The following is an 18,929-nucleotide window of genomic DNA, read 5'->3' as shown; positions in this document are numbered from 1 at the left end:
AATTGAGAACATTGGTAAATAACTTTATTCTAATTCAGAGAATAGTGTTATCTGCTAAGACTCTGTGATATACCCTTTTAATTTCCCAGTCTTCCTTGATCCTAAAGACTGTCTTCAGTTTATCCTGTATAAATCTTGTATATAGTTTTTTGCACGTTGTCTCCCCCCATGACACTGTGAGCTCTTTGAGGGTAGGGTCTTTTTTTGCCTTTTTTTTGTATCTCCAGGCAACTAGGTGGTACAATGGAAATAGAGCACTGGACTTGAGTTCAAGTCTGACCTCAGATACTTAACTAGCTGTGTGACCCTAGGTGAATCACTTTTATCTTCTGTTTTCCTCAGTTTCCTCATCTTTAAAACAGGGATAATAGCTCCCAGGATTGTTGTGAGGATTAAGTTGAACAATAATGACAAAAGCGTTTAACACAGTGCTCGGCACATATCAAGTGCTATATAAACGTTAGCTATTATTGTTCTATCACCTAACTCATAGGGTTATGGTGAGGATCAAACGAGACAGTACTTGTAAAGTGCCTAGCCCCACAGCCTGGCACATATTAGGTACTTTAAAATGCTCATTTCCGATACCCCACCCCCCTCCCCTGCCCAGTGCTTAACATAACGAATGACTGGCACATAGTAGGTACTTAACCCTTTCTGATTTGAATTGACTCTAACTCAGTCAGCAGAGTTTTATTAAGTATCTGCTGTGTTCTAGCACTATGCTCAGAATAGGTAACACACATATTAAATATTATGCAGTTCCTTCCCTCAAGGAGCAATATTCTACTAGCGAAGATGTAACATGTTTACTAGGTTTACTTCTTCTAAGTATGATTAACATAAGTTAAGGTCCAAATAAACATCCCACATAACAGAAGTGGTGAAGTTAGAGAGTTGGAGAGGGTAGGGATGGAGTTTGGGGGGATATTAAGCAGACAGAAGTTTGGAACAGCTAATATGAGGAGTGCCAAGCCCCAGTTGAGATCAGGTAACATGAATTCCACAGATATTACATTAGCTGTAAAGAAAACCTACGTTTTAAAGTTTAGCTAAGACAATGCCATTTAATGCCCCAATATATCATTTGTTATTTTTTTCTGTATTATAGAGTAATATATTTTTAATTTTCTTTATAGGAAAGAGAATATACAAAGTAGATAAGAATAAACTAGTTTTAAAAAATAAAAATGGGATTTTAAAAATTTAAGCTTAGAATTTTTCATTTCATAAATTTGATGAAAAATACAATTTATACAATTCTAATTTAAGATATAGAAAAGTTCAAAGTTGTAATGGGACAAGGATAATAATTTTAAGCTATGTACTATTAGAAACAACTTGTTCATGAAAAATTAAAAGAGGTTTAATATAAATTGGTCATAGTAGGCCACACATATGTAATTCCTCTGTATTTTCTTAAGAACTGCTAGAAATGGCAGAATATGAGTTGACTGGAATTCACTGCTCTAGAATACCAATAATCAATTTTAGAGAGAAGGTTGAACAAAAGATTGCCTCATGAGGTTTAAAAGGAAGTTAATTGTAATATACAGGATGAAGTCATTTAATAAGCAGATCAAAGTCCAAGGGATCCCAAAAGGCTTAGTATAGTGAAAATTGTCCTAAGACTTTGGGGGGACATACTTTCTACACAATGACAATAAAAATGTCAAGGAAAATAACTCTGAAAGACACCAATACTCAGATCAATTCGATGACCAATCTTAACTCCAGAGGGATGATCCCCTCAGGAGAGAGGTCATCTCCTACAGGCAAGGAATAAGGCAGATGCTTTCAGGCATGGTGAAGGTATCTAATTGTTCTCTATCACATGGGAGGGTTCTGCTGGGAGAACGTTATCTGGAAAATTAGAGTAACTCTTATGGTCAACAAGTGTTATTAATTTCTGACATTTATATATGACTTTGAGGTTTACAAAGTACCATATGCACATTATTTCATTTGATCACCAGCAAATCCTGTGGGGTGGGTGCTATTATTTCTATTTTAGAGACTAGGAAACTGAGGCAGACAGAGATTAAAAACCCTAAAATCCTAAACCTTAATCCTAACCCTAAATCCCGCCCAGGGTCACACATAGCTAGGATGTGTCTTAGGTCACATTTGAATCCAGGTTGTCCTGACTCCAGGCCTGGTGCTTTAGGCACTGTGCTGCCACCTAGCGTCTCTTAAAAGCATCGATAAACTTTTAAAAGCAGGATTAATAAAGTGATCGTTTGGTTTTTGACAGTTAATAAGTTTTTCTCTATGTGTAGAAAAAAAATGTTCTTTTAGATTAATTCATTATAAGCTGAGAAACTGTTAGAAGTTCCAGAGTCAGAAAACTTTTTCTAGTATATGATTTATACACACACACACGTGTGTACATACATACATACACACATATGTGCACATACTATGCTCTTTTTATTGGTGAAACACAATGTTTTTAATTTCACACCTCACAAAGCACTGTCTAGAATGTGTGTGTATGCATATATATATATACATATGGGGGGTTCATCCTGTTTTTACAGATAATCCATTAATCAACCAACCAAATCACTTAATCTCTTAGGAGTCTCAATTTTTCCATTTCTAAATGGCAGGGGCCAAGCTAGGTGATCACTAGATCACTAGATCACCCTTCAAATCTAAAGTTCTATAATTTTAAATATTCTCTAAAAATTGTGTCAAATGTATATCCAGGCTATATCAAGCAGAAAAAAAAACTTTTTGTAGAAAAAAAAAAGTTTGTTCAATCTTCTAGTAATTTCAACTGAGATATCTCTAAATTAACATACAATTAATTATTAAACATGTACTATAAATTCTGCATATATTAAAGGAACAAGACTTCAAAGAACTAGTTAACTAATTGAAATTGAATTTAATCTGGTGATTAGAAAAACAAAGAATAATATAAACATCCAACCATAAGCATCACTCTACAATCTGCCTAATTTTACAAACCTTTGCACAAGATGAAAGAAGATGGACGATAATTACATGGGATGAAAAAGGAGAGATAAACTATGAACTGTAACCACGGAGGATGATGGGTCACAGATGGAGAACTGAAAGGGACTTTATGGGTTATCTTGTCCAACTCCATCCTTTTGCAGATGAAAAAAACTGAAACTCAGGTGAGGTAAATAATTTGCCCAGGGTCTCATGGTGCCTGAGATCTCATAGGATCTGAAAAAGGATTCAAACTCAGGTCTTCTGATTCCAAACACAGAGTTCTTGTCATGTCAAGGAGGTCACAGATCTGTCCAAGTATTAGGAAGTTTTGAATAAGATACCTACCTGATTATCAAGAAGCTGCATCACATTTTGGAAATCCTGTGGATACTGAGGTCTTTCTTCTTTAGACTCCTGCGCATCTTTTAAGGTACCTATATTAGATTTTATCTGCATATTGGACTTCTGTATCTCCAACAATTGCTATAAAAAGAAAATATTTTTAAACTACATGTGCATAAATGCTCATACTCCTGAAAGATTTATAATTAAAAGTTAAATTTGGAAAGGTATAACTATTTTAATATTTCTATTTTGAATGATAATGAAAAATGGCCAATGGGCATGTCATTTCCAGGCATGTACCTAGAACACCTGGAATTCCAGTTAAGGAGGGACATTAGAGAACAGAATCCCACCCAAAACACAAACCCCCTTTCCTGATGAGAAAAAAGCCTCTTCTTAAACTCCTCCTCTGTAGGAGAGGCTCACAGTGGGCCTACTGAATTTAGTGGATCTAGTAACACTAAGGAGCACGATAGGGGAAATGAACATCCTCTCTCTTTCCAAAATGTACTGGTTACATACCATGTATCTATCCCTGCTTCCATGTCAGAAGAATGGATTCCTACATAAAATCTGAAAGTTACAACAAGATACTCTCAAACTCCAACAGTGCCAACCAATCAACATGAATTAACTGCCTAATAAATGTTTGCCTGTATTGGTGCTGTAAAAACTGCCACTCAAATGCCTTAGCAGTCTAGTTGAGGAGGAATGAATAACTCCCATTGAACATGAAATGACTGAAGAATGAAGCCAGGAAGCATGTAATTAAGTGCTAAATGGCATGGTGTGAAACCTGCTAATATAACAGGAGGTAAGAGAAGAGAAAACCTCTTATGGGCTAAAGCAGCACGGAAGAGCTTCATCATGGAGATGGGACTTGTGCTGAGCCTTAGAGAACATGGACACGCCAAGGAGAGGAAGAGATTAAAGGTCAGGTATGCTATTAAAGAAAACCACGTATGTAGGAATTAACATAAGGAATATTAAAGAATCTAGCCTTAATGAAGTGAATGGTTGGTAAGTGGACAAATGGTGAGAGAGTGTGCCACAAATACTAATTTAAAGAGTAGTGGGGAACATAACAAATATTTAAATTGAGTGGGTTAGCCCATGCGACATCCTCTTTGAGATGACTTATACTCAAATAATAAGTAGAAAAGAAAGAAGGGGATATACAGTAATGACCACATCAGTACGGTCGGTAAAGACCACTGAGATTTTCACATATAAAAGCAGGATATGAAGGACAGAGCTACAGTGGCTACCAACTCAAACCAGTAAGAAATGGATGCTCCTCACCCCCAAGATGGCAGAATAAGACAGGAAATACAAGGCTCTCCAAAATTCTCCCACAAACAAGGTAAAATATCACTTCAAAATAAACTTTGAGGGAGAGAAATAATAAAAAGTGGGAGTAGAGGAGCTGTTCTCCTGAGACAACTTGAGAGGACCTTAGGAAAGAGATTTATGCACGATAGCACGTGTATAATTATATTTTTCAGAAATGGGGAGGTCAGAGAGGGAGGGAAAAATTTGGAACTCAAAATCTTGTAAAATTGAATACTAAAAATTTTCTTGACATGTAACTGGGGGAAAAAACAAAATACCATTTTAAAAAGACTTTTTAAAGCAGGGCCTTTTAAACTTTTTTGTCATAGAGCCATTGGACAGTCTATGGAATTCGCAGAATAATTTCTTTTAAAATTCATAATTAAAAGAAATGCTAGATATTTCTGGTAGAGACTAGTAAAAATAAATATGTACTTTTTCCCCATCCAAACTCAAAGACTCCCAGAAATCTATGACTCCAATTGAAGAACTACCATTTTAAAGTAGAAGCATTGAGGCATTATACAAAATTTTAAATTCATGAATATTCAAAGAACAGTTACAATTTTAAAACTCAAAAATAACTGCATTTAGTAATCTATACTTACATATTCTAATGCTGAATTCTTGGATGTTAATTCTTTAAATTCCTTCATAAACATCTCTTTTACTTTTTCCATTTCATCAATTAATTTCTCTTTCTCTTCTTCTTTCCATCTATCAAATGACTTCAGAATTTCTTCTTCTTTTGATTTCTGGATTTCATATTCCTGAAATTAGTTTAATATATGGCATTTATGGTTCAGACATGTAGCAGATGCAAGATTCTTTAAAAAATTAAATGCAATATCCTGATGGCAATTATTATCTAGTGCTGGTTGTTTATATATAAGCATAGGTTGTAGTTATGTAATCTTTTAGCTTGGTTTGTAAAATTAAAAATCATTATACCATAATTAAGAGCTCCAACTTTCCCTGCACATATCATCTTGTCTTTATGGCTCTCAAAACATAAAAATTCTCAGGGCCCCATAGTCTTGACTCTTTTATGATACATACATGGCTATCATGGCACTATCTACTGAAGGTAGATCAATATTAAATGGTCAATATCAAATATGACAATATATCTAGTATTCCTAATGAGAGCAAACTTTTTACTTAACATTTTGTGTTTTCTCCATCGTACATACTTTCTAGCACTTACAATGTATTTTAATAAATGTGGAGGTAAGAAACAAAATCACAGCATATATTTCAATCAGTAAGAATATGTACTATCTGGATATTGGGGAAAATAATAGCTAACAAACATCCTAAGAGCACTCAAATTTATCTAGAAAAATCAAGAGAATGATAAGACATGAATGAAATCAATAAGGAACTATTCATAAAGACCAAGTAAATATCTCACATGCCAGGATTTATTTTGCCATTATCGATGGAAACAAGGGATTGAAAGGCCAATTTATTGTTGGGTTGGATTTTTTTCACATGAAATAAGATAGTCTACATCAGTGGTGTCAAACTCCCATAGAAACAGATCCTTGCAGCAGCATACTGACTTGGAAAACCGCAAATTGACATTATCTGTGTTTCTTGCATTTTTATTTATTTTGTTAAACATTTCCCAAATACATTTTAATCTGGTTCAGGCCCTACTTGGGCGTTGTGGGCCCAGAGTTTGACACCTTTCTTGTACACAGAACAAGGGAATAGCTCTGTCACTGAGCCTCCATGAAGACAAAGCAAGTATTTCCTAAGAAGGGCTACAGATGATGAGGTTCCAGATAGAGGTGGTAGAAGGGAGATAAGCATATACTGCCAAGCCTTATCACGGCGTCATGGATTAGACTTGGAAGAGACTTTAAAGAACATCTCAACCAAATCATATCATAGGTGGAAGAAGCAGCTTCTAAATCCCAATCTTCTCACTCCATATCAAACATTCCTTTCCATGGGACCATGCTGCTTCCCCATCATGTCCAGGTTCATTTGGTTTTAAAATAAAAATAAATATAAAAATAATAATAATAAATATAAAAATACATGAATAAATTAAAATAAAATAAAATAAAAAATCATCAAGATCAAATACAGTACCTTAGAAAATCTGACCACATGGGCCTGCTGTTCAGCCTCCAACTGAGACTTGGTGAGCTGTAACTGTTCCTTTAGCAAGTCTATCTCATTCTGCAGCCTGTCAGTCTGTGCCTTCTTCCTAAACTCTGTTTTGGGGAAAATAAGTTTGTTACACATATTTTTTAAAACACCAAACAACTGAAAAAATATCTTTGATTTGGTCCTGTCGGTGAAAAAGGAATCAACGGCTATCATCTGGGAAGCGTATTTGATTACTTCAGGCTCCTCAGGTTTGTTTTTGTGATTTAGTATTTATGGAGTCAACATTACTTCAGGCACTGCGGCGGCTTTTCTTTTCTTTTAATATAGTATCTCAGTCACTGGGTTTAATGGCATAGCAATGGCTTGGCTGGAATATCACAAAATGAATGGTGGTCAAGTAGGCAGTCGTGGGGATAAGGAAGCCTTCACAGCCACCCCAGACCCATGGTATCTAATACCTTGGCCTCTTCACAGAGCTTCCTTTCCTAGGACCAGAGACCAAGGTCACTGTTTCTACCAGCAGAAGAAGAGACTTCTTTCTGCTACTAGACTGCAGCTTCTGCCACTGCTATCCATCTGGTTATCACAGTGATTTTTGTGAGAATTCTGTGGAAAATCCAGTGCCAGAATGACTGAGAGTTAGTTATTAGAAATGCTAAGTCTACTTATGCCGAATGATCCAAAAATTAATCTTTAAAAAGAGGTTAATGAGGAAGGGAAGGACGAGATTGATGTGTGTATATAAACACATACATATATATGTGCATATACAATATACACGTGTATGTATATGCACATATATACACATACTTTATATGTATGTATATGTGCATGTGTGTATGTACATATAATATGTTATTTATGTGTATATATATATATAGGTGTGTATATATACATATACAGGTATACGTGTATGCATATACACATATATATACACACATATACACAAATGGGGAAGGAAAGGACCAGACAGGTGTGTGTATATAAACATATACACATATTTGAGCACACACATATATGCACATACACATATATGTATATGCATACTTTATATATGTAGATGTATGTATAGATAAAATATGTATATAGGTGTGTGCATATATACATGCATATACACACATGTATAGACATATACATGCACACATACACACAAATATACACACATTCATGCAGAAATGGGGAAGGGAAGGACCAGATAAGTGTGCGTATGTAAGCATACATACATACACATGTGTGTGTAGATATAAACATTCGTACATATGTAAGCATACATATATACATGTGTTATATATATTTGTGACTACAGAAATGAATACCAGTGCCTGTGTGTTGTGGCCATGAAAATTGTGGACACCAAAGTGGAAAATGAGAATCTAAAAGCTGCACTGAAAGATTTTGTTCAGAAGTAAGGCAGATGGAGATCTTTTTCAAATGCGTGCTCCAATGGTTTGCTGTATATGTGGTTTAATCAGTGTGGCTGGCTACTTCACAGATGCAGACTGAAATACCTTCATGCTTATTTGTCTTAAGTAGCTTTTGCTCATTTATTTACAAAAATCCTCTAGAGAGGATTTGCTACAAGAAGTGGAAGACTTTCCTTAAATGGGGAGACATTAATATATATCACATGCACTGTCTTAACGTTTCTGCCATGTCTGCCCCACTTACATTTTCAGTCATATAGGCTCCTGACCATGTATTTCTGCCACCTTCCTTAGGTAAGGCATGACTGGCAATATATTGCTGCCCACCTATCTCAACCATACTACTCTTTCCACTGATTTTGAATCTTTCAAAGATTGTGGCTTTTCATAATTCATAAGCATACAACATCAAGGAATGGAAAGGATCGCACCATTCTGAGACAATCCACAGAGATTTAACTTACTGTTGGTCGTCTCAAAGTGTGATCATTGTCTAGGAGTCAAGGCATTGACGCATTACAGCAAGAGCTGAGCCATATCTATACTGACATTCTTGCTATAAATTTAAACAGCTCTAATGAAATTGTAGCTATATTAAAGGCTGGCTCTTAGAGAAGCAAATAAAAGAATTAATAGAGCTAGTTTCCTTGTGTGCTTAAAGGCAAGAGGACTTGATATTTCGCAGGGCACTCGGTCATCTCACCTTACAACATAAGGAAAATAATCACCACCATGATGACTACAGCTCGTCAAGTGATCTTAAAGGTTTACAAGTGCTTTCCTTACAAAGATCCCATAAGACAGGTATGTCAAACATTATTTTATCCCCAATTTTTACAAATGAACAACTGAGACTCTGAGAAATCATAAGTTGGATGACTTGCCCAAGATCACAGAGCTAATAAGTGCCAGCTCTAGAATTCAAACTCGTGTCTGCTGACAATCAGCACCCCACACCATATCTCACTACCTTGTCATAAGAAACTAAACCTTGAAGGAAAAGGTCAATATCATACCTGAAGAATTCTAATCCCAATAAATTAAGATATTTAATATTTTTATTATTTTGGTTTTCAATATATTGCCAAACTGTTTTAAAAGACCAATTAACAATATTTATTTGTTTTATATATTGGGATTTTAACACTGTATTGTAGAATATAAAGTAAATCTACTTGAAACAATGGCCTGAAGAATAAATTGACTGAGGAACACTTGGAATTTGTGTTTATCACCATAAAATGAGACATTTGAATATACCTAAATTTTAAAGTAATTAAAGGCATCATAACAAGGAAAACTGTTGGGAGACTTAGTATCCTACCTCATTTGAAAATGTCAATTCCACTTAACAAAGAGAAGGTTAGAAATAAGTTGAGAATGAATAAAATCTATAACTTCTAAAATATGTAGAAGTATAAATTATAAGTACTAACTAGGATTATACTAAACTGAAAAACTTCCACTTAGGTGATTAAAATATTCTTTTTTCATGATCAATCTGATCAAATGTCACACAGACAACTGTGAAAACAGTATAATATTCATGAAGCTGCTTGGCATAAATCTGTTGAACTACAAGTTTTAGGCATGGCCATATCTTGGTTTCCTTTTAATTTATTGCATCCAAAACTAAATTCCAATCTTAAATGTGGTATGGTGGAAAATACACTAAACTAAAAAGTCAGAAGACCTGGGTTTGAGTTTCCACAAATATGGAGCAAACAATAGCAGAGAAAGATTCAGACTAAACAAGGTTTCCGACAAGAAGCAATAGGTCTATAACCCAGTCACAGACATAAGCAGGGTATAAGGTCAAAGAGCAGACCACTCGGCTTCCCGACTCCCCAGACAGCTAGATGAGATATTGGCATGCTATTGTCTGCAGCAACCAACAGATCCAAGGAATCATCTTCTACAGGAAGCCTTCCCTACTCCCACCTATAGTGAGTGCCCTTTCTCCCAAACTATCTTGCACTTTACTGTGTAGATATCCATTTTTATTCACTTTATATTTACGTATGTACTTGTCTCCCTAAATAAGATATCAGCTCATTGGAAGTACATATTGTTTCATTCTTTGCAGCTGCACCCTCAGTGCCTAGAGTAGTGCTGACACATGGTAGATTTATAATAAATATGCATTGAGTGACATCACAAAGAGACCAGAGTAAGACTGAAAATTGTGGGGAAAGGTGGTGGTCTAGTGGCACATCCAGAAATGAACATGGCAAATATAAGACCATCACTTCTGGCATTTAGTGGAGTAACAAAGGTCACATCCAGCAGCAAAAATATCCAAACAGAAGGGAAAAATGAATCTCTCAATATGCACAGGATAAAAATTAATGAGTGCTGGTCCAGTGACATATGTCCATAATCCCTCCTTCAGAGAAGACTGAGGCTGATGGGCTTCTCAAGCTCAAGAAATCTGAGCTGCAGTAGGGCTATAGTGCAGCCAGGTGCCCACATGAAGTCTGACACCAGTATGATTAGACCATCAGCAGAGGGCCACCAGGTTGCCTAAGGAGAAGCAAATAGGCCCATACTGGAAACAGTAAAGCTCCCATGTCTAAAAATATTGGCATTAATCCCATGAGTGGCCACTGCTCTGCCACTTAGATAATATAGGGAGACCCAGTCTCAAATATATTTTTTTTAATTAGAAGGGGGTAACCTTGAGAAGACTGAGAGCTGAACAAAATGATGGATGACCATATTAGAAGGAAGAAGTCAAAATAAGGCGCAAGAAGGTGTGAGAGAATAGAGAAGTAGAAATCTCTAAAATTCATTCCACAAGCAAGAAAACACTTTAAGGTTCAGAAGAAGTGACTGATTCCCATTAATTTTAATTTCATAAAAAAGAGATAGGCCAATTCCACTGTGAAAATGACTTAGAATCTTTCAAAGATGTAGTCTGACTTAAATCGAAACAGCATTAATATCACGTCAAAACAATTTCTTTTCAACAACAAAAATCAATTTAATTATCTAGTGTCATATAAATAAAATAACCAGATGTCTTACTGAAGCTTCCCACTTATCACTGAAAGATCTCCTGAAAAGGAAAAGTTTACTTTTTTCTTTCTGATAGTATAAGAATCTGATTAATAAAGCTGATATAGCCAAGAAATCGTAAGAATAGTGTTGCCCTATTACAACCTATTTAATGTAATTAACTTAATCATATATTTACAGAAAATTGAAACACACATCAAGCTCTAAAATCAAAATACTCGTGAATATAAAGGAACCTCAAGACTGAGGATACTTTCTGGGGAAATGATAAATATAAAAAGTTATTGAAATGATTCAATTTAATTCATTTCAACAAACATTTTAAGTCACACTTGTGATAAATTAAATCTGACATAAACATCGATATTGTAAACACATTTTTTCTATGAGTATTCACCAGGAAGACATAGTAATACGAAAAACATTTTGTAATACTGCAATATAGTGCCACCCTCAGTCCTAATTCATTTTTATCATGTCTTTTCTGGACCATTTAGTACATCGTTTTCCTGGTTCTTCAACAGTCAAAGAGTGTTGTCATACTGATTTATTTGTTTTCCAGTAGAGAGTTACAAAGAATACTTCTCTTATTTCACAACTTTCTGTAGCGTAGCATCCATTAGGGACTCAAGAAATGGGATATTTGGAGATGGACTGTTAAAAGATTTCTCATCCTCCAGTACCTAACACAATTACGTAAGTTGAAGGATAAGCCAAGATATTCCACTTTTTTAGTCTCCTGCTCCTGTATCATCTCTAATATCCCATCTTACAGCATTATTACAATAATTATTATACACCAGAAAACATGGGCTTAAGAACTTCTCCTATACAACCTAATACTCGGTTACATCTTGATACTTTAAATACATGTTATGATCCTACCTCTGACACTGACAAGTTCCATGATCATGGACAAGTCACTTAATGTTGCTGAGCCTCAAGGCAAACTCCTAAAACTATAAAGTTACAGATGGGTTGTGATCTGTACCAGGGAAGGGAGTCACTGCATCAGTGAAACCACATTTGAGGTCTTCGTGATCATGATGAGTTTTTTAAAAAACAGGCTACTATTGCAGGACAGGTAGGCAGCTCAGTGGATAGAGCGCTGCACCTAGAGTCAGGAAAACACATCTTCCTGAGTTCAAGTCTGGCCTCAGACACTTAATAGCTGTGTGACCCTGATCAAGTCACTGAACCCAGTTTGCCTCAGTTTCCTCAGCTGTAAAAAGAGCAGGAGAAGGAAATGGCAAAGCACTCCAGTATCTCTGCCAAGAAAAACCCCAAGTGGGGTCACAGAATGTTGAACACAAGTGAAAACCAAATGAACAAAAATGACTATTGTTTGAAGAAAGAGACACATTTAAGAGAAATTCTGTTTTGTATTTCTCTACCACGTTTCCACAATTTATGAGCAAAGTCCAACTACTCCATCATAATCTATAATGTGAGTTATGGAACAATGCTCTTGTACTCAAAGAAAAAGAAGAAAAAATGTTATTTGGTAGTGAGGAGAGGAAGAAAAAGGTGAGGAATCCAGTTTTTAAAAATTCCAACAATACTCTTATTGTTTAGCACTATTATCATGACTTTAGGAAAGGATCGCTGGAAAACGATGCCAATAAAACAGTTATATGCTTAAGAGTCATAAACAGACAGGTCCATAAAACCACTACCATTACATCTCCTTTGAGAAGAGTTGAGCCTTGTACTACATACATTAGACTTCAGAGTAAAATGGCAAAGTAAACACACAGGTGATGACCTTCACAGAAAACTGCCCCTTTAAAAGAATAAACTTAGGGTACGTACCAAAGTGTGACTCCTCAGGGTGACGTCGCTGAATGTGACTTTGCAGAAAAGCATGATTCATAAAAGCCTTTTCACAAAAATGACACTGTAAAAATGAAAGGCATATTTCTAAGTCATAAGAAGTACCCGACTAATTTCAATAAATGTAAATGGCCTATCTTCATCGTCCCCCTTTATTGTCAACAAACAACACTCTTGCGAGCAGATAGCATCTGTGGGTAGCACTGAAAACCTAGTGGAAAGGCCTGACAGTCCTTTCACACTAAGTATGGTGAGAATTGTCATGCTAACACAGCATTTGTTGGTGCTACAATACGAAACACCTGTGACTAGTCACAATTCAGCTTTAGACTCTTGAGAAATGTAAAAGATGCCCCAACCTCCACCCCCGAGGGACTCTACTTCACATCTCAGCACTTCAGGCTGGTCTGTCAGTTGTTATAGTTTTCCAGTCTTTCTGAATTATAGCACATTTCATTGAATTTTTAGTGTTTCTTCTACTCTCTGTGCTGGTGAGGACCACTCTTTCACTTTACAGGACACATTTCATTTATGGACTTCCTCAGACCACTATCAAATTCAAGTTTGGATCAAAGCATACTAGTTCACTTCTTTTGTTTTTTGTAGCTTTCCCCTTTTGTTCTGTTTCTTCTTTCAAAACATGACTAACATGGAAATATATACATGATTGCACATATATAACCTCCATCAGGTTGCTTACCATCTTGAGGAGGGGGGATGAGAAGCAGAAAAAAATTGCAACTCAAAATCTTATAAGAAATGAATGTTGAAAACCATCTTTACATGTAATTGGAAAAAATAAAATGCTATTTACCAAAAAATAAATAAAAATTCAAGTTCATTCTGTTTCACAGAATCATAGATATGCTGCTGAAGAGGACCTTGGTGACCATCTAATACAATCCTTCCATCTTATATATGAAGAAACAGAGGCCCAGAGAAGTTGTCCAAGGTCACACAGAGGAGTTGAATTGAGATGCAATGATTCTAAAACCAGTGTTTATTCCACCACACCACGCTTTCTCTCACTGGGCTTATCTTTTATAACATCAATACATATTCAGCTTTTAAGTACAAGGGATGAGTTAGAAATTGGAGGGGAAATTCATTTTGTACTCACTTTTTTGGTGACTTCATCAGTTTCTATGGATTTAATTATCATTTCTGAGCAAACGAATCATTGGTTCATATATCCAGTTCCATTATCTTCCCTGAGCTTCAGTCCCAAATAATCAACCTCTACTGGACACTTCCAACTCAACATGACCTAAACAGAACTTATCATATTCCTTTCAAAACCACCCCATTTCCAAATTTCTCTGTTTCTATCAAAGGCAACAATATTTTTCTAGCTTTCCAGGTTCATATTCAAAATGTTATCCTTGAATCCTTTATCCTCCTATACCCTTAATACACTTAATTTTGTTACTTCTGCTTTTACATCTTCTGCATTCCATCCTTTCTCTCTAACCACACAGCCTCCATCCTAATTCAGCCCCTTATCATCTCTCACTTGGACTACAGCAGTGTCTTCCTAACTGATGTCCCTGCCTCGGGTCTCTCCCCATTTCAATCTATGCGCCATAATGACTGCCAAAATGAATTTCCCTAAGTGGACCTCTGACTGGTCACTCCCCTATTCAAAAAACTACTCACTCCCTGTAGCTTCTAAGATCAAATATAAACTTTCCGTTTGGCCTTTAAAACTCATCACTACCTGACCCCACTCTATATTTCCATATTCGTCACGCATTATTCCCCCACAGTGCCAGTACTGGCCTTCCTCATCACCTTGTATTCATTATTCTGCATATATTTTTTCTGAATACACCTATTTATACGTTGGCTCCTCCAGGACAATCAGAAAAAGTTCTGTGCAGAACAAGCTTCTTGAACTCTGCCTTACAGAGAGGAATTCAATAAGGCAGAGGTAAGGACGGAGTGCTGTTAAAAGCAGGACTAACACCAGCATTCTTTTGTGTTCAGTTAGATATGAAATAAGGCATTTATAAGTTACTGAATAGTTAACAAAATGCCTTAATATGGCAAGGACATGAAATAAGTATACAATAGCGTTTAGAGTCAGCTTTAAGGTGTCTTCCCTCCCCGCCTTAGAGAAACAAGGCTAGTTAGCAGGTTCTCATGATCTCAGGCACCCATCAAGTAGGAGAAGACCCTGACTCCACCTGAGTGGGCCCTTTTTTTTGGAGGCAATCAGAGTTAAGTGACTTGTCCAGGGTCACACAGCTAATAAGTGTCTGAGGCTGGGGTTTGAACTCAGGTCCTCCTGATTCCGGGGGCCAGTGCTCTATCCACTTTATCACCTAGCTGCTCCTGGATTTTTTATCCTTCAGGTGACCAGGAAGCTGATCAGGGAAGCAGAAGCCAATCAGGAGGAGGTACAATCCTATGCCACGTAGATATTAATCCTATCACAAGTATACTGCAAGAAAGACATGGAGATGGGGAATAGGGTGCCATGTAATATGAACAGAAATGAGGCTGTAAAATTAGGGAACTGACAAATAATTTGTGAATGTAATAGAATATTATTATACTATAATGAAAAATAGAAAACATAAGAGAAGACTTATATGAAGTAATTCAGAGAGGTGAAAGCAGAACCAATAAACCTCAATATATCTATCTATATGAATGAGATCGATCTCTGTGTATAACATGTGCATACATGTGTGTGCATATATATGTATACATATTTATGCACACATAAAAATGTACATATACACATTCAGATGATCCAATCGCTTTGAAGAAGAGCGTGAAGGTGTTGAAAGAGAAGAACCTGACCACACAGTGAACTCGAAGGAGAGCTCAAATTTTAAAACAGGAGATACAAAAGATGGAAGTAAGGCAAGATAACAAAGGATGAATGACTCAAACAACAAAAAGGCAGAGTCTTCTTAAGAATAACAGAAGGGGCTAAAGCCCTGAATGAGCTGAGGTTTGGCGTTATTATCATACCTAACATTTACATGTACTTTAGAATCTGTCAGGAGCATAACACAATTTTCTCATTCAATAATGTAGTATAAATGCTAAAGTCAACAGAAAGGATTTTGTGTAAGTTATTTTGGGGGCATAAATTCCCACTCCAATGTCTTGTTGGACACAGATATGGCCTTGGGTTCTCCAAAGATACATACCTAAGCTCTGGATATTACTATAAAATGGGGAAAGCTATGAGAATGGGCCCATTAATGGTCCAAGGACAAGACCAGCAAAGTCTGAAGCAGCTCCTCACCAGGAGGGTGATAAATCTGTTAGCTACAATAACTCACAAAGACAATCTACTGAGGAAATGATGCCAAAACCAGTAGAAACTGAAGGCCACTAAGTCATACAAAAGGATCTCTGCCAGCTGCATGCTGACTTAGAAAATCACAAGCGAACATTTTCTAAGTTCTACTGTATTTTCTTTTATTTTTTAATTATTTCCCAATTACATTGTAATCTGGTTGGGGCCATACTCAGGATTACTGAATAGGCCACATGTCTGACACCTCTGCACTAAAGCATGCATACAAGTATCTTGATAAAAGGACTACACTTGAAGTATCATAATATTTTGGGGACAAGAAATGAATGGAAAAGCAAATTACAGTGAGAAGAGTGCTCTCGTTGGATAATGGAGAGAGAAGAGCGACACTGAATCCCTATTTTACTTCTTTTTCTAATGAAAGAGAATAATTTCCAATAGAAAAGGACAAAACAAAAAAATCACAAGTTATCAAAACATAAGAAAAATGAAGAGATGTAAGATGGTAGCAAGCTGCTATTAACCAATTTGGGTCACCTAATGAATGGTCCTAATGAATTATATATCAGGACAGTGAAAAAACTTGTGGGTTATGAGAAGACATCCTTCTCCTCCTTGCCCCCCCCACATTCCTCTGCAGAGGTGTGAGATTCATGGGTATGGAATATATGTATGTATTATCAGATGTTTTTCCCAATATATTGATTGGCTTAGCTCGCTTTTTTTCTCTTACCATTTTCTTTGTCCAAAAAAGATTCTTCATTATGTTGGATGTGAAGAAGGGAAAAGGGAGGGATACAGGAGGAAATTTAGGCAAGGTAAAAACAAAAAAAAAAGAGTCAATAAAAAATATTTTTAAAAGGAAAATCTTAAAGATGATTGCTGGCCCAATGTTGGTGATCACTGTGGAGAAACTGTGGAGAATGAAAGAGATACCATGGGATTTAAGCTGAACAAATGGGCCAATTTCCAGGACAGATTGAAGAAAGATCTTCAAACTATGGATGAGTGGACTTGACCTAGATTCTTGATAAAATTCTAAAATGTTAATACAAACAAATGGTTTGGTTTCTGAGCCCTTAAAAAGGGAAAAAGTGACCACTGTAATCCAGCATGGGTTCATCAAATCATATAGGCCTCACTTCAAGTCCTTTTTTCATATTACTAGACTGGGAGATCAGTGAAACTCTTAAGATTGAGCAGATCTGGATTTCATCAGAGCACCCAATGAAGTCTCTGAGGGTGTCATTGTGTAAAATATGGAGAGAGATGAAGTGAAAGATGGTCACCTTGGAATTGTTGGAGTATGACAATGCTCAAAGAGCCATCGAATGATAGGACCTTGGAGGGAGCTGATTGAGTGCCACGGGGACCTGTTCTTGATACATTTGCTCAATGTTTTTACGAATGACTCAGATAAAGCCACAGATGGCAGGCTTATCCAATTTGCAGATGATCCATAGCTCAGCAAGACAGCTAATAACACTAGATGACAGAATCAGGATCCAAAATGATTGCAACAAGCTGCAAAGATAGGTCAAATCCAATAGGATTAAATTTAATCTGGATAAATGTAAAGTTTTGCATTTGGGATTTTAAAAACTAACAGCACAAGTACAGTTAAAGACAATATATGTGGAAATCAGTTCATGTAAAAAAAAAAAGTCCTACTTGTGACATGGAACTCAAAAAAGGCTGATTAACAATCCTGAAATGAATTAACAGAAGGTCTATTTCGGGAACCATGGAGGTGATATTCACAATATAGTCTGACCTGGTCATATCACATATAAAGTACTGTTTCTATATTCTACGCATCGTATTTGAAGAAGGGCATTGCCCAGCTGAGATGTGCCCAGATAACACATTTGATCAGGATGGACCAAGAACTTAAAATAATACTACACAGGATATGTAGAAAGAATTGGGGAGGTGGCTGGGTGTGGGGGTTATAGACAATTGAAGTCTTTAAGCATTTGAAGGGTTGCCATGTAAAAGAAAAATTATTTGTCTGCATCAGAACTGAATCTCCACAGCCTCAACCCCTAGAGCTCCTTTGGACTGTGTTGAACTAGGCTTAGACCGACCATACTTCTCCAGATACTGCTTCCTACCTCTGATCCTCCTGCAGGGACCCACATCCTGGTTACTGAACTTAGCTTTTTTCAAGAAGTTTTGGGCCCTTTTTGAATGATAACTTGTTCACTGTGGTCTTCCCCTGCTTCTCTAATATGAAGGCTCCAACCAGAACTATGGAACTCCCCCCAGCAGCTGCCTATAACAGAACTCTAACCCCCCACCCAGCCAGGCTAGGCTATGGGAGAGCAAAACAGTAGACCCCCTAACTTTGCAGCATGGAGATCACTACTTATTTCTCTAATATTCTGGTATATATATGTATGTATATATATATATATATACATATATATATATACACATACATACATACATATACATGTATGTGTATTAAAAAAACATGTTGTTCTTGTTGATTTTGCTTGATCATGTCTCACTGTTCATGACCCCATGAACCATGGGGTTTTCTTGCCAAAGACACTAGAGTGGTGTGCCCTTTCCATCTCCAGTAGATTAAAGTAAACAGAGTTTAA

At 36.4% G+C, this 18,929-nt stretch overlaps 1 protein-coding gene across 3 annotated transcripts in view; it reads right to left on the bottom strand.

Moving 5' to 3' along the window:
* The window catches only part of DZIP1 (DAZ interacting zinc finger protein 1), an 85,669-nt gene that overhangs the window by 52,663 nt on the left and 14,077 nt on the right, over positions 1-18,929 (bottom strand). For all 3 annotated transcript variants that reach the window (XM_072622104.1, XM_072622105.1, XM_072622106.1), the window contains exons 4-7: positions 13,023-13,107; positions 6,748-6,872; positions 5,253-5,414; positions 3,313-3,450 (exon numbers count right to left, since the gene is read on the bottom strand). In XM_072622104.1, coding sequence (XP_072478205.1) covers positions 3,313-3,450; positions 5,253-5,414; positions 6,748-6,872; positions 13,023-13,107 — 510 coding nt within the window. The remainder of the gene's footprint in view (positions 1-3,312; positions 3,451-5,252; positions 5,415-6,747; positions 6,873-13,022; positions 13,108-18,929) is intronic.

This window comes from Notamacropus eugenii, chromosome 6, assembly GCF_028372415.1.
Source record: "Notamacropus eugenii isolate mMacEug1 chromosome 6, mMacEug1.pri_v2, whole genome shotgun sequence".
NCBI classification, from domain to species: Eukaryota; Metazoa; Chordata; class Mammalia; order Diprotodontia; family Macropodidae; genus Notamacropus; species Notamacropus eugenii.
This window is presented reverse-complemented; position numbering and strand designations above follow the sequence as displayed.